General features: G+C 43.3%; 1 protein-coding gene across 3 annotated transcripts in view; it reads left to right on the top strand.

Moving 5' to 3' along the window:
- Positions 1 to 15115, top strand: part of PRKAR1B (protein kinase cAMP-dependent type I regulatory subunit beta) — a 182502-nt gene that overhangs the window by 135054 nt on the left and 32333 nt on the right. For all 3 annotated transcript variants that reach the window (XM_073543099.1, XM_073543100.1, XM_073543102.1), the window contains 2 exons: positions 3629 to 3787; positions 14016 to 14076. In XM_073543099.1, the coding sequence (XP_073399200.1) occupies positions 3629 to 3787; positions 14016 to 14076 (220 nt within the window). The remainder of the gene's footprint in view (positions 1 to 3628; positions 3788 to 14015; positions 14077 to 15115) is intronic.

Raw genomic sequence — 15115 nt, 5'->3', positions numbered from 1 at the left:
CTCGGCGATAGGTGCAGAACCTATATAGGGAGGTTTAGGGCAGACAGGGGTCTCTACTCCTCTCTTCCAGTTGTTGTGCGATTACTTATCATTCACCCAGCATGACACTCAGATGTTGGCAACCCATGATACGCCACTGCCTCCTGGTACCCCGATTTTCATACTCCAAAGACATACTCTTAAGGTGTCTAGATTGGGAGCCTCAGTGGGGACAGTTAACAATGAATGTAAAGTGTTGAGGAACATGTGGACCACCCTTTCTGTTTGCGTTCTTGTTCCTTTAGTCCATGTTGAAGAAAGAGGTTCGGATTTCATAGGAAATGTACATAGATCATAAACAAAGAAAATATCTCCTTTCTTTACATGTTTTTAGACCTAGTGCCAGGCTTCCCCTATTCACGCCTATGTGGGGTAAGAAGAATGACAGTGCTAGATGTTACTTGAGATTGCCTCTAACATGTCCCACTAACGTTCTCGAGAGGTCCACTTCCATTGTGACAACACTGAAGTCATCTTCAGCAAGCAGAGAGCTAAGCGTTGCTTCCCGCTAGTGTAGTGCTACGTGGGAGGTTGGGGGAAGTTATTTCATGAAGGTCAGGCTCCAGAGACTGCCTGTCATCCAGCCCTTTAATATTACGTTAGTTTGTGAATTTTCTTCTCATGTATTTCTGCAACTTGTGTGAAAGGGAAGATTCATTGACCTCATCTCATTCCAGGAGTGGAGCTCGAAAAGAGCCGAAATTCCCAGCTCGGACTCGTCTAACCTGAGACAGCTTTCGTGCTTGACTTGATGAGAGTACAATAGACTTCACTGTGCCCAAAATAACTATGTCATTTCCTAAATTTCATTTTTTTTTCCCTCTGTTATGCCTTCAGATACTTGGAATGTGTCAAAGCCTGGGGCACCTTTCCGGCTGACTCTAAATATTTTGGGTGTCGTTGAGATTAGTGGACGTCCGACGCCTCTTGTCATGTTTTTTGTGAAATCCTAGCATGTTTGTATTACGGATTGGTGTTATTATGTACACATTTTCCCATGGACTTCACTTAAAGTTAATGTTTAGCAGTGAATATTTTTTATATAAACAGTATCAGGTATTAAAAAAGTGGTCCAGGATCATAAAAATGTGGCTGGTTTCATCTAAACAGTGCCACACGTGTCCACAGGTGGTATCTGGTATTGCAGCTTAGCCCGGTTCATTCTAGTGGAGTTGAGCTGGCATATCCGGCACCACATATGTGACGCTGTTTGTAGAAAAATCTTTTACAGCCTATGTAAAAGTGATCTGTTGCCGTATTTTTGGGCAGCATATTACAGCTACCGGCCATTTATTAGAAGTATAGAAAAATACAAGAAACTCGTAGCTGCGAGTCCAGTGATCGCTGAATCAGTCTCCCCACTGAGAGAGGGAGGGAGCGTGCTTCTCATAAATGCACCAGACATGTTCACTACAATAGATGCTGAACTGTAGTACCCTAGAATGGCCACTCCAGAGTGTATGGAGCTGTGCTGTTCTGACTTTGTACACCGTGAAATTCTGACGACAGTGTGACCTAGCCATAGCTTACAAGTGGGGGTGTTCGGTGTTGGACTCTGACTGATCTGATATTGATAACCTTACCCTAATCATAGGTCATCAATACATTAGTCTGGGACAATACTTTTAATTTGTTTGACTGTGAAAAGAATATTTCCCAAAAGATATTTAGTTAAAGGGGTGTTCTTAAGTTCTTAAATTGCTTTAATTGGGTAAGTAGCATGAAAATAAACAAGTTTGCCATTGATTTGCTTTTTCTATATGCTGTCATTCTCCTGCAATGGTAGATTTTTATCTCTTACAGTGTGCAGCTGGTTTCCATGGGGCTCGGCCACTTCTTCCTGGCTGAGCATGTGCAGTAGTTACATTCCAGGAGATATGTTAACTGTTAGCATCCCAGGCACCTCTCTCTAGCTCTTTGGGTTCTATACAGCAGTTAGCTGGTCACCTCCCTCCCAGGGTACTGGGCAGTTGTAGCACCTGTGGATCGTGGACTCACTGCTCTGCAACCTGTCTTTCCCTGGAGAGGCATAACTAATCAGCTACCTGGTATTCACTGGCGCCTCTGATGTTGAGGTCAGGCTTGAGCGGCAAATAGTTTCTAGGTGCCACTCCATGGCAGTGTCCGGAGTAGTAGCAGCTGACCCCAAGGATCATAGACACTGGTTCGGATCGTGTGTCTCAGGCAGGACAGGATAGCCACTGGTATGGGTTCAGACTGTGTGGCTTCTTGATAGAAGACAGGATGTCCACTCAGTTCTGGTACAGACTGTGCAGCTATTGGATAATAGACAGATCAGGTATAGAAGTAGGGATACAGGTTAGACAACTCAGGAACAGGATCTGACAAAGCGGACAAGGGGACCTAACAACATGCAGGCAAGTAACTAACTTACTAACACAAGTGTTGCTCAGGCACCTCCCAACAGGTGGAGATGCCTTAAGTGGTATGTGTCTGCCAGCTTTTGGCTGGGGACACTTTAGGAGAGTGCGCATTGTCTCTTTAAGAGACAGGGAATGCGTGCGTGCGTACTCTTAAATGCTCTGCCAGGGAATCCGCCAGACTCAGGGGATTGGAGGCAGGAGACCCAGATGGGCTGCCGGGGTGGTGAGCAAGTCTGCGTCCTTGCCTGGAGGAGGCAGTGGAAGCATGCAAGGATGCCAGCTGTACAACAGTGTCTTGTGTTAATGGCGTTTGCTGGTGGGTATGGGTATTTTTATTCTTCTGTTTTTTTGTGTATTGTAATTAAGAAAAATTATATATTTAATGTTTGGGGGTTATTTTATATCAGCAAAAGGTTTGATGAGTTATTCATAGGATTGGTACAACCCATTCAGCCACACAGGGGCCCAAGAGGTAAGGAGGCGACTACCACCTCCATCAATTAACTGACCAATTTCTACAGCTAGAATGTGACATATTTTTCTGCTTCTCCTTTTTTTCGGGGGTGGAAGGTGTTTTTGATTTTTGTTCCTTTTTTTTTATATTGAGTTCCACTGGCTGTGCTCTAAAATGCATTGAGTGATAGCTTCGTTTCCAAGAATTTTCCCAGGAGATGGTTGACTTTTAAGAAATTAGTCTGGAAGCCCAACTATTTTGAGGTTGATCGGTTTAGGATAAAGAAATGGATCTGTAGGAACAAAGAACAGGTCTCATCAAAGGCTACCTTAGCCTCTCGTCTGCCACCCTCATTACTTCTATCAACACGTCTTCTCGCTTTCAGGTTTGACAGGTGTAATAAAGGGTCAGAGTTGTGACAGTTCTGCTTGTCGATTCCGTGAGTGTCCAAACTACAGAGCGAAAAATATCCTAAGTCCAACGAGCCAAAGGATCTAAAAATTCCCAGGGGTAAATGCAACCATTGTAGTATAACAGCCAGTCCTGAAACTTTATCCTCAAAGTAGGTTGTCAAGCTTTTGTGACCAAGTGAGGAAACTATTAGGCTATTGTTTGTGCCCCTATTCTTTTCCTCAAATCATTAGTTAAAAAAAAAAAAAGATTATTAATAGGTTCGGAGATAACCGAAGACATGGGCTAAAAGCAAACAATTTCCTGCTTGTTAACCCTTTCATCTCTTTCATTTGTTCAGGTCTACGTGAATGGAGAGTGGGTCACCAGCATTGGAGAAGGAGGAAGCTTTGGAGAACTTGCCTTAATCTACGGCACCCCGAGAGCTGCAACGGTCAAAGCCAAAACTGACCTTAAGTTGTGGGGTATCGATCGGGACAGTTATAGACGTATTCTTATGGTAAGCTGGCTTTCGCTGATATTTAACTTAAGCAGTCAGAAGACCCTTTATGATTGGTAAAATGCTCAAAGCACGTAGGAACGCTTGTGTCCAGCGATTAAACGATCAATCCGCAAATGCTCTTTTGTTGGCTGACCTCATCTTTTTCTATGCTCGTTGATTGCTGGTATCACATCCTGCCAGGTAAATGGGGATGTGCTGCCAAACTGTAGTAATGCCTGTTTGACCCCATACAGTCTGCACATTCACAATGCTTGCCAAATGTAAAATAAGCCCGATAAACTTCATAAATCATGAACTAATGATTGGGAAAGGAGCCTAATATCCACTGGTGAGTCCCACAAAGTACTGGTGGTAATGCAATCGAGCGCCCCATACAGTCCCCATATTCACAATGCTTGTCAGATGTAAAATGAACTCCGATAGACTTCATAAATCATTAACTGATGATTGGGAAAGGACCCTAATATCCACTGGTGAGCTCCACAGAGTACTCGTGGTAATGGAGTCGAGCTTACCGGTTTGGTTACACCATGCGATGGGCAAGAAGCAGGGATCATTTCTGGCCTAGGGCTAAATCGTTCTGTCCTGGTTTAGACTCTCACTTGACAGGCGCCAGTGTTACAAAAACATGGATCTCATCACTTTTGCACCAGCCTGTTTGTCAACCTCCTTACAGGATCATGTAGTGTTTCCTAAAATGAAAGTTGGCTCATAAAGCATAGCTATTAATAAGATTCCCGAACATGTGTCAGGAGCTTACCAGAAAGTGGAGTCGTTATTTTTATAACGCAGATTACATTTTAGGATGACCCATATGGAAAAAACCCAGAAACACCTCTTTCTCAATTGCTCTTTGTAAACAAGAAGAAGAGGTCTTCATATGGTTCGAAATCAATATAATCCTGCTTTGCTGTTTATGAGTAAGGTTGTGAGCATAGGGGAGGTAATATTGTAAAATATGGAATATCAGTCTTAATCTAAAGTGCCCAATTGTATCACAGTTGCACAGCTCTTAATACATTCAGTGCACCTTTGGCCATCCATGCAACAGAAAGCTCGTCTTTAACCATAGTGAGCTTCTCGTACAGGTGGAGGACCCACCGCTTCCATGAACCTCACCTACTTAAAAAAAAAAAGTTGTTAAAAAATATATTGCCCCCTTATTAATTTTCAGTGCTGATCAAAAACTGATAATTATGTGAGGTTTGGTGAAAATGAAATTCCAGATATCAGACAGTGGGAGATAGAAGAGAAAGAAATAAGGAAGGTGGTACTAGTGTACAACAAAGGGAAGATACACTGAGCAGCCATAACTTAAAAAACATAATTGTATCATCAACACAGCTCTAACCCGTTAAGGCATGGACATCCCAAAACCTCAGAAGGAGTCCTCTGATCGATGGCATCAAGACATTTCCAGCAAGTCCTGTACAAGTTGAGGCCTTCAGGAGCTCTCGCCCTGTCTGAGAGATACATTGTCCATCTGGTGGTGACTTATCTCTTAGAGAACAAAATGTTAGGCTGTCCAATATTGGACATGCCAGATAATTATCTCCCCCAATGGATAGGCCCACAAATTGCACTGTCAACCAAACCCATTGATATCAACAGGTTCACCTGATATTAATCTAATGTGTATGAGGGTTTTTACCCACACACATCCGGTCATCCACATGGGCCTTGATCATGTATGACTCTGAACCCCTTTTGATAGGTACTAACCACTGCATTTTGTGAACACCCCACTAAATCTACCATTTTTTAAATGCTCGTATACGCCCGTCTAGCCATCAAACTTTTTTGGCTTCCAAAACAGATATTCTCACTGGTCTTAATGAGGTAGAATGTTGGAGTCAAACACTCCTGATTCATTAAGGAGCATCTGATTTCCAATCAATGGATTTCTGGCATAGGGAATGCCACACCTCGTCATGAATTAGACAAGTTGTGGCGTTATGCCCCAGTCCTACCCCAGCTCAACTCATTTTGGCACAGCTAGAAGAAACTGGCGTGAAAACGCCAAAATTTGAGAACTTTTTTGCATATCTCAAAGTTGCACAAGAATTTTGCAACTTTTTAAAGCCAGTTACTCCAGAATTGGGGCAAAATTGCTCTGATGAATCGGCCCCATACACTTTAAGAGCACAGACAATCTGCCTAATTTATTCCCATTGACTAGAGCCATTGTCAGAAGATAACCAGTGCTCTTCACTTCACCTTCAGTGACTTAAATAGTAAGATTGATCAGCTTTTGAGCAAAAGTTTTTGGAAATTGGTTAGGTCTACCGACATTCTGGCAAGGAGTCCTGAATACCATATGTGATGGGTGTTGGCTCTGCAAAGGAGTTGGTCTTGGTTTCAGAATAAATCCAGGACAATATACATGACCATTGGAAGCCAAGGCTGTGACAACTGACAGAAACCTTGGAGAAGTCCTTAAGGCACCCATCAATTCACAGCGCCTGCTCTGCTACCGAATAATGGGAGCATGGAGATCCAGTGGTTAAGCTGCAGCGTCAACCTCTTCCCACCGTCAATTATTACAATGGAAGACCCTTCTTTGTAATATTTGTTTGCTCCTTCACAAGGCAATCTGTCAAGATCCGTTCCACTTAGCACGATCACAATGTTGTAATCGCCCATGAATGTAATGAGCTAGATGATTTGTGATATATATAGCCAGAAGTTTTGGCGCGGTTGGCATGGCATATCAGAGCGGGATTATCGGTAGACAGGAGAAGAAAATTCTGAGATGCTTGAGTCCTCCTAGCGTGCTCCGAATCTGCAAATCGCAGCAAAACTATGTCACAGGATTACTACATTAAATCCACAGCAAACAAGTGGGCAGTTCACTTGTCATACCCGTCTACCTCCTCGGCTGGCCTCTTCATGAACCAGTACAGAGGGTCCTATTCATCCACCTGGCATGTAAACTCACCTGTAATCAGAAACCCAACTTCCCTCAGTCTTACCGCTGACTTTACGCTCAATCACAGCACTGTATGCATGTAAAAACGGTTGTGGGTCTCTGGCCGCTGATTAGCAGGGGTTTTCACACCTGCAAAATCCTCCCGGAAAAAAATATCTCCATTCCCATCCCTTGTCTGGAAATGCAAAGTGTGGTTACACGAAGTGGACAAAGTAAAAATAATCACGTTTTTAGACTCTACCCAATCACGGAAGTTGACCTTGTGGTTTATTCTTGACCTTTCTTTGGAATGTCAAGGTTAGAAGAAGGATGATATCGGTCTTATCTCTTGAAATCTCTTCCTGGAGTTGGACATCAAGATGTTGAGATCGAGGCTGTAGACTTGGGATGTTCTAGTTACCATAATAACTCATTACCCCTAGGAAACCAGAAAGGGTGTATTGTACTGTGGCCTTGTCTGTCATTGACTCCGAGTACCGCAGCGGTGGCGGTCTAGACTTTCCATCTACAACCTATAATGAGATGCTAATGTCATGCAAATTGCAAGAATTCCCCTCTATTTCTGGATATCTGTGTATACGCTCTTTCCTTTATGTGTGTGTGGTTGGAAAATGACGCTGTGTCTTCGTGTTGCCATCCATTCAAAATTATTTCCCCCAAAGGAGTCATCTTTCCAGCTGGATTCAGAGCTGTTTGAATGATTTTCTTTATTGGTATATATTAGACATTTTGGTTTGGCCTTTTAACCCTATTAAAGAAATTCTAGCAACAGTTTTTTTTCTATTTAAACTGAGAGCGGCATGATGTAGGGGAAGAGAGCCTGATTCCAGCGATGTATCACTTACTGAGCTGCTTGCTACAGTTTTGATAAAATCATGATTTTCTCTGCTGTAGATGTAGCAGAGCTTTGAATTCTGAGCTCTGTATAACCCCACCCACATCCCTGATTGGCAGCTTTTTGGCAATGTACATAGAAAACTGCCAATCAGTGGTGTGGGTGTGGTTACACAGAGCAGGATGACTAGGACGCACGAGACACCTAGTCCTCTAGTGATAATCTCCTGCTGATAAAACACTGATTTTATTGAAACAGCAAAACACAGCCCAGTAAGTGATACATTACTGGAATCGGGATCTCTGCCTCTAAATTATAATACTTTCTGATTAAGTAGTAAAAACTGGTGACAGATTCCCTTTGACGTTCCAATTTGCTAGCAGGAGGAGCAGAGCACATATATACAGTATACTAGATGGTGGCCCGATTCTAACGCATCGGGTATTCTAGAATAAAAAAATTTAAAAAAAAGGTTATTCTCACCTTCCGGCGGCCCCCGATCTCTCCACGCTCCTGGCATCTTCCAGTCCCAGTAATGCTTAGGGCGAAGGGCCGGAGATGATGTCACTCTCGCGAGAGTGCGACGTCATCATCGGTTTTTCGCGCAAAGCATTACTGGGACTGGAAGATGCCGGGCGCGTGGTGAGAGGAGGGAAAGAGTCCGGGGGCCATCAGAAGGTGAGTATGTCACTATTTTTTATTTTAATTCTATTTTTTACAGGTTTATGGTACCCAGGGCCTGGAGGGGAGTCTCCTCTCCTCCGGACCTTGGGTACCATCCGCACATTAAGCGCTGCATGCCAGGTCATCTCCCGGCTGCGTCGCGGCTGACCTCCGTGCGGCAGGAGATGACCCGCAGCAACCGTCAGGATATCAGCGCCTAGCGCCGCAGATCTCCCGACGGTAGCGGTGGCGTGCGTCGTTCCAATTCTGCGCCTGTCACTGATTGGCCGGCCGGGCGCGACCAATCAGCGACGCGGGATTTCCGTTACAAACAGACAGATAGACAGAGAGAATTAGATGATTATATACAGATAATATTTTTAGTGGGAATTGATTAATTGTAGCTAGTTATTTATTTTTAACAATTTTAGGAGTCCAGTGGGCGGTCCATCTCAGTGATTTCCATCTATCTCTGTATTTACTCATAAAGGGAAGGCTGTCAGTCACTGATTAGGACCACCTACTGGACTCCAAAGTCCAGAATAAGCAGAGATTGGAAAAAATAACTTGTTATCCTGAATGAATTCCAGCAAAAAAAACTACTATATGCTTCTTTCACATAGGACTGTATTTTTAACATGACAACTTCCCTTTAACCCTAGCCTCTGCAGCCAATTTTTCTTTTTGCGTTTGCATTTTTTCCCTCCCCTTCTTCCAAGAGCTATAACTTTTTTTATTTATCGGATGAAATAGCCACACGAGGGCTCGTTTATTGCAGGAGAAGTTGTACTTTTGAACGGCACCATCCACGTCACCGTGCAATCTACTGAAAAACGGGAATACAATTCCAATTAGGGCAAAATGGTGAAAAAATACAAATCTACCATTCTTTTTTGGATTTTGTTTTGGCACCATTCATTGTATGGTGAAATGAACCTGGCACCATGATTCTCCAGGGCGGTACGATTACAGTGAGATTAACCTTGCATAGATTTGTTTTTACTAAAGTGGTGAAAAAAAACAAAAACGAATTTTGTAAAAAAAAGTATGGGGTCCATAAAATGTTTATTTTTTCCATTAACGGAGGTAGGTGAGGACTTGTTATTTTGCACTGTGAGCCGACTGTTTTATTGGTCCCAATTTGGAGAACATATAACGCTTCGATCACTTTTATTGCTATTCATTTTTTTAGGGAGGTATGGTGACTAAAAAAATGTAATTAGTTTTTTTAATTCTTCATTTTTAACAGGGGAAAAACTTGTTTTTCGACCTTGAGACTTGAACCGGTGATTGTCTGATCCCGTACCACGGTATTACAGTCTATATCGAAAGTGACGGTTCTCCTATGGTGCTCAGACTGTGGCTGGGCTTCAAAGGAGTACCAAAATGGCAGTGACGAGGGCCTTCAACAGGCTCTTTGCTACCATAGAGACTTACTGGTACTCTGTGATTGTGTTTCACGGTGTCGGTGTCGACAGGGTTGTCAACATCAAACAGATTGACAGCATAGCAGCAATTGGAGTTCAGCTCCGACCGCTGCTGATAGACACAGACGCTGGCTGTGTAATGTGGAGGGAGCTCAGTTCCTGAGACCCCTCCACATATGGGCACCCCAGACGCTGATGTACCTAAGCGTCATTTTGCGTTAAGGGGTTAAAGGAGTTCTACACTTTGGACAGTCCCTGTTTATTAGAGGGGTCCCTCTAGACCAGTGGTTCCCAAATTCCAGTCCTTGCGGACCCCAACAGGTCATGTTTTCAGGATTTCCATAGTGTTCACATGTGAGAGAATTCCTGATGCCTTGATGATACTTCCATCACCTGTGAAATACTAAGGAAATCCTGAAAACATGACTGGTTGGGGGCCGTGAGGACTGGAGTTTGGGAAACACTGCTCCAGACTGATCACAAACTATCGCCCTTCTTGAACCCTCAGCAATCAGCTGTAATCTGTGGGAAAACCTGGTAGGCTAGTTTCACACTAGCGTTTCTCAGAGATGCGCAGGGCTGCGGACGTCCTCTATATAGCTCCGCCCATTGCCGCACCTCCTCCAGTCTGCTCCGCCTATGTCCGCATGCGGCCTGCGTACCTAACTTTAACATTAGGTACGCAGACCGTGCGGATGTATGCGGATGCGTCCGCATGCGTCGTTTTGATGATGCGGCGACCCGCATTGAACGCAACGAGTTGGATTTTTTTTCACCACATCATCAAAACGACGCATGCGGATGCATCTGCATACATCTGCACGGCCTGCGTACCTAATGTTAAAGATAGGTACGCAGGCCGTAGGCGGAGCAGACCGGAGGAGGTGCAGCAATGGGCAGAGCTACATGCGCATCTCTGAGAAACACTAGTGTGAAACTAGCCATAGTAAGTGTTCAGTTTACCTGCAGCGCCTCCACAGGGGAAATTAGGCATTACGCAGTAAGCATTCAAATTAATGGGTTCTCAGGTCCTCCAGAAGGAGATAGGCACGTTTTATTGGGCACTCTTTTCTCCTCTTTGGTCAAGAAGATCTCCAGAGGACCCCCCCCATTAATAACTCCGAATCCCCTAATAAACTGTTTGTAAATGGGATCACTTTCTTGTGCTCGATGTTTCCGATTTTGGAAAGAACAAAAAAGGACACTTATTCTGGGCGAGGTAAAGGCCCGGTCCTCACCTCTGGGCTTGGGCCTGATTGACTGACTCTTGGCACGGAAAGTTGGACACTTGGTATTTTTTTCTTGGCATCATTTCTGAAAAGCTTATCCTACAGTGCGGCAAAGCTTTGAAGATAATCTAGGCTCGCAATCTCTGTTTCATAGATACCTTCACACTGTGCCATATGACTTGTCCTCAGTGCACAGGGTTGCCAGCCAAGGCCATATTTAGTACAAGTTCTTCACACTGCATCCTTTCGGAGAATTGCATGTGTTAACCCTACAAGTGCTGTACATTGCAAAGATGATGGGGTGGGGGTTGAGTAATCATTTTTTTGTTGACTGCTACAACCTTCTAAAAGGGATGATTACATGGCTTTTGTAACATGTTAATAACTAATAGATAAAAGTGGAGCTCCAATTATTGGCGATCCAATTTTTAATTTCTGAGGGTCCCAAATTCAGGACTCCCTCTATAAGCCAAAGCGGGGATCAGCAGCAAATTGTGTCTCTCACTCTGAAAGACATGGTAGTTCTATGTAATATACAGACCGTGTAATTCCTCTTTTCCCCTGTAGTAGTGCTGTGGAGGAATTGGACACTTACATGCAGCTGCAGATTACAGCTGATCACTTTGGTTTCTAGGTGAGCTGTCAGTCTCTGTCTGTGGGCCACTCAAGGTTTTTTATGAGTCCTGACAACTTTTTACATGAAAATACTGAATTAAATGATGGACAACTACATATCTCCAAGCTGAAATACGGTAGGAGATCTACAATAAAGCCACCTAAAATGTCAAAGGTTTGGTAAATGCAAAATGAACCTTAAAGAGGACCTGTCACATTCTCAAAAAAATGAATTAAATACCTTGTAAAAATCCCTGAGCTCCCTTGATTCTGCCAGTCTTTTCCATTTTGTGCTGCATCGCTCCATTGCAGAGATCTTTACATTTGTTTCTTTTGGAGCGCAGTATGTGAAATCTCTTCAGAGTCTTCTCTGGGGGAGTGTGCTTTCACCTCTCCTATATGCTGCCAATCACAGCCTAGCAGCTGATCTAGCCGTCTCAGACAATGTTTTGCTGTGATTGGCAGCACATGGGACGGAGGGATGAAAGTGCATTCTCCCAGAGAAGACTCTGAAGAAACGTCCAGTTACACTACAAGCAGAGATTTCACATACTGCGCTTCAGAAGAAACAAATGTGAATATCTCTGCAATGGAGCGAGCCAGCACAAAACAGAAAAAAAGCTGCAGAATCAGGAGATCCTGGAGACTTTTTTTTACAATGTGTTTAACTCAATTTTTTGGTAACAAATGACAGGTCCACTTAAAATTATAGTAAAAATGTTGCACTAGATCAAAAATATTAAAAACTAGATTGCTAAAAGATTGTGTCAGTGGTGGGGAGGATCAGACATATTGTAATTTTGAAATGTCCAATCATTTTATTTTTAGGGAAATACATTGCTGCCAATGGTGTCTGACAGCAGCAAACTCCTCTCTCCCCATGGGGAATCTCTGCCGGTTGAATCAAGGCTTGGCAGGCCGCCTTTATCTTGAGTGCTGTGGCTGCTTCCAATATGCCGTAACATCTAGTCTGCTCACCTGTACTAAGACTTAATTCCTATGTTAGTACTTGTGTCTGGATATGAAACACGGGGCAATATAGTGTGAAATAATTGGATTTACATATACTGATGACTTATAGGTTTGCATCCTGTGCCCAAAATCATTATTTGCTAGTGATTTTCCTTTTAATTATTATTTCTATTATACCTACTTATTACCATTGCCTTTTCTGTTATTGTTTCGCCTTCCTAGCACTTAATGCACCTAGCCATTGTTTTCTTTCTCCTGAGTGTCACCTTCCTGACCAATTAATTCAGCTTTCCAAATCTGCATTGATACATTGAAGCTTTTTTTTTTTTTTTGCCCCGAAGGACTTTTAAGAGGCTTAGTATGGGGGGTCTTGAGAGATCCAGTTGTCCTAAGCCTCTTAAAATCTAAAAGCATTCCTGCCCTATTTATAGTCGGGTCACTTGCCTCCTATGTCCAGACAACAGTGGGGAGTATCGCCACCAATTTTTGTTTGCCAAAATGAACCTTTTTTTTTGTCTCTTAACACAAAGATGATAGGACCGGGTGACAGATCTCCTAAAACCGAGTGAGCGATCGTCGTTTTCATTTTTGTTCCCTATAAATCGATAGCACGTATGAAAATAAAAAAAAAACTTTGTAATATATCTTATCAGAGAAATCTGCTTCTTTCTCCTCCTGGACTGATCTCTCAGTCTCAGAATTCCCAAATCATGGGTAAAAATCTGTCTTCAGTGAATAAAGCGTTTCCCCTTACTGAGCTAGGAGATGACTGTTGGTGCTCATAAAGTTCTATGGAGAACACACACATGTTGAGTATTTGCAGCAGATTTTTCTGCACCAAAACCCAAGCAGTATCCAGCAGTTTCCTTATCATCAGAGGCAGGTTTACAATGACCGGTAACAGCTGATAACATGGGATCCAGCAATCGTAACAGACCATGTCTCAGCTGACCCTGCTTCTCCTCCCATCACACGCTCATTAAATGCTTCAATACAAAATAAGTAGTCTGAGTCTGACTATTGTAGCTATGTACATGTAGTGTTTCCTGAAACAATAGGAAGCAAACAATTGTAACAGACAATGTCTCAGCTGACCCTGCTTCTCCTCCCATCACACACTCATTAGATGCTCCAATACGAAAGATGTCATCTGACTCTTGACCATTGTGGCTATGTACATTTATTGTTTCGTGAAACAATAGGAGGCAAGCAATCGTAACAGACAATGTCTCAGCTGACCCTGCTACTCCTCCCATCCCACGCTCATTAGATGCTCCAATACGAAAGATGTCATCTGACTCTGACCATTGTGGCTATGTACATGTATTGTTTCCTGAAACAATAGGAAGCAAGAGTCTATATATGCTCTTCGGATCACCGGTTCTCAGGGTCGTGTCGTGGGGTACCAGCAGTCGGGAGATAACTTCCAAACTTGAGAATACTCCTTTAACAAAACTCTCCGGCAACATGTTTTTACACTATTTTTTTTACAATTTGACTATATCATTATATATACTAATGTTCTAATATCTTCTCTCTCCATTACTCTTCACAGGGCAGCACACTGAGAAAGCGGAAGATGTATGAAGAATTCCTGAGCAAAGTCTCCATTTTGGGTCAGTAGTACCCCCCCCCCCCCCCCCCGTGACGTCAGCAGCTGCACAAATCGCTTTCAGGCCATGGAAAAACATAAAGCTCAGTTACTGCAGACCACACAGCAGCCACATAAACGGGCCTGGGGGGTCCTGCACGCTAATCATTTTATTGGTTCATGTAAGCTCACATCTGTTCCTTGGGGTTTCCTTAGTGGCTATCTGATCTCATGCACCAAACCTAAACAATTGTATATGTGTGAGAAGCCGGGGTCCGAAATCCTGAGGCTTTAGTGTAGGTGGGAACGTAATCCGCGATGCTCTCCTGTCACTGAAGGTAATGGTCAAACTCGTCAGGTGCTTTCCCTGTTTACACTGCATCGCTAAGTATCGGAATGGATGATCTATCTATCTATCTATCTATCTGTCTGTCTGTCTGTCTGTCTGTCTGTCTGTCTGTCTGTCTATCTATCTATCTATCTAACCCCTTTCCTATGGGGCTGTCACCCAGCTTTCCTAGGCTGCTGAATGGCGCGTCTAGTTAATATTGCTCAGATATATATATATATATATATATATATATATATATATACTCCCAAGATGAAACTAATACCTGTCCTGGTCATGTTAGATGATGGTACTGCAGCTGTTCCGAGCCCTGCACCAGAGTGACCGGCACTTGCCCAGGTCAGCAAACAATGAAGATGCCCACTCCATGGCTGCCAGCAGAGGTTTTGACAACCATGAGGAATCAATACACAAAGTATATTACCGTATATCATTCTTCCTGTGCAGTGAATCAGCCATTCTACTGGAACCCACCAAAAAAAAAAAAAAAAAAACCCCACACATTGAACAAGGACATGTCATCATCTACCCTGACATTTGTATTCTCCATAAAATACAAATCCTGGAGCGTCTTTCATTAGAACTTTTCATGGGGCTGTTCCTCTGTCATTCCTCCTGGAAATGTATAACTGGGCGTCACCTTGCCATTTGTCAATAAATTGTGTCCCGACACGGTCTGATACCATTATCACTGATGAGAGGGTATTAGGGCGCA

The sequence above is a fragment of the Dendrobates tinctorius genome, unplaced genomic scaffold (genome assembly GCF_039654945.1).
Source record: "Dendrobates tinctorius isolate UK_male_01 unplaced genomic scaffold, ASM3965494v1 ptg000129l, whole genome shotgun sequence".
Taxonomy (NCBI): Eukaryota; Metazoa; Chordata; class Amphibia; order Anura; family Dendrobatidae; genus Dendrobates; species Dendrobates tinctorius.
This window is presented reverse-complemented; position numbering and strand designations above follow the sequence as displayed.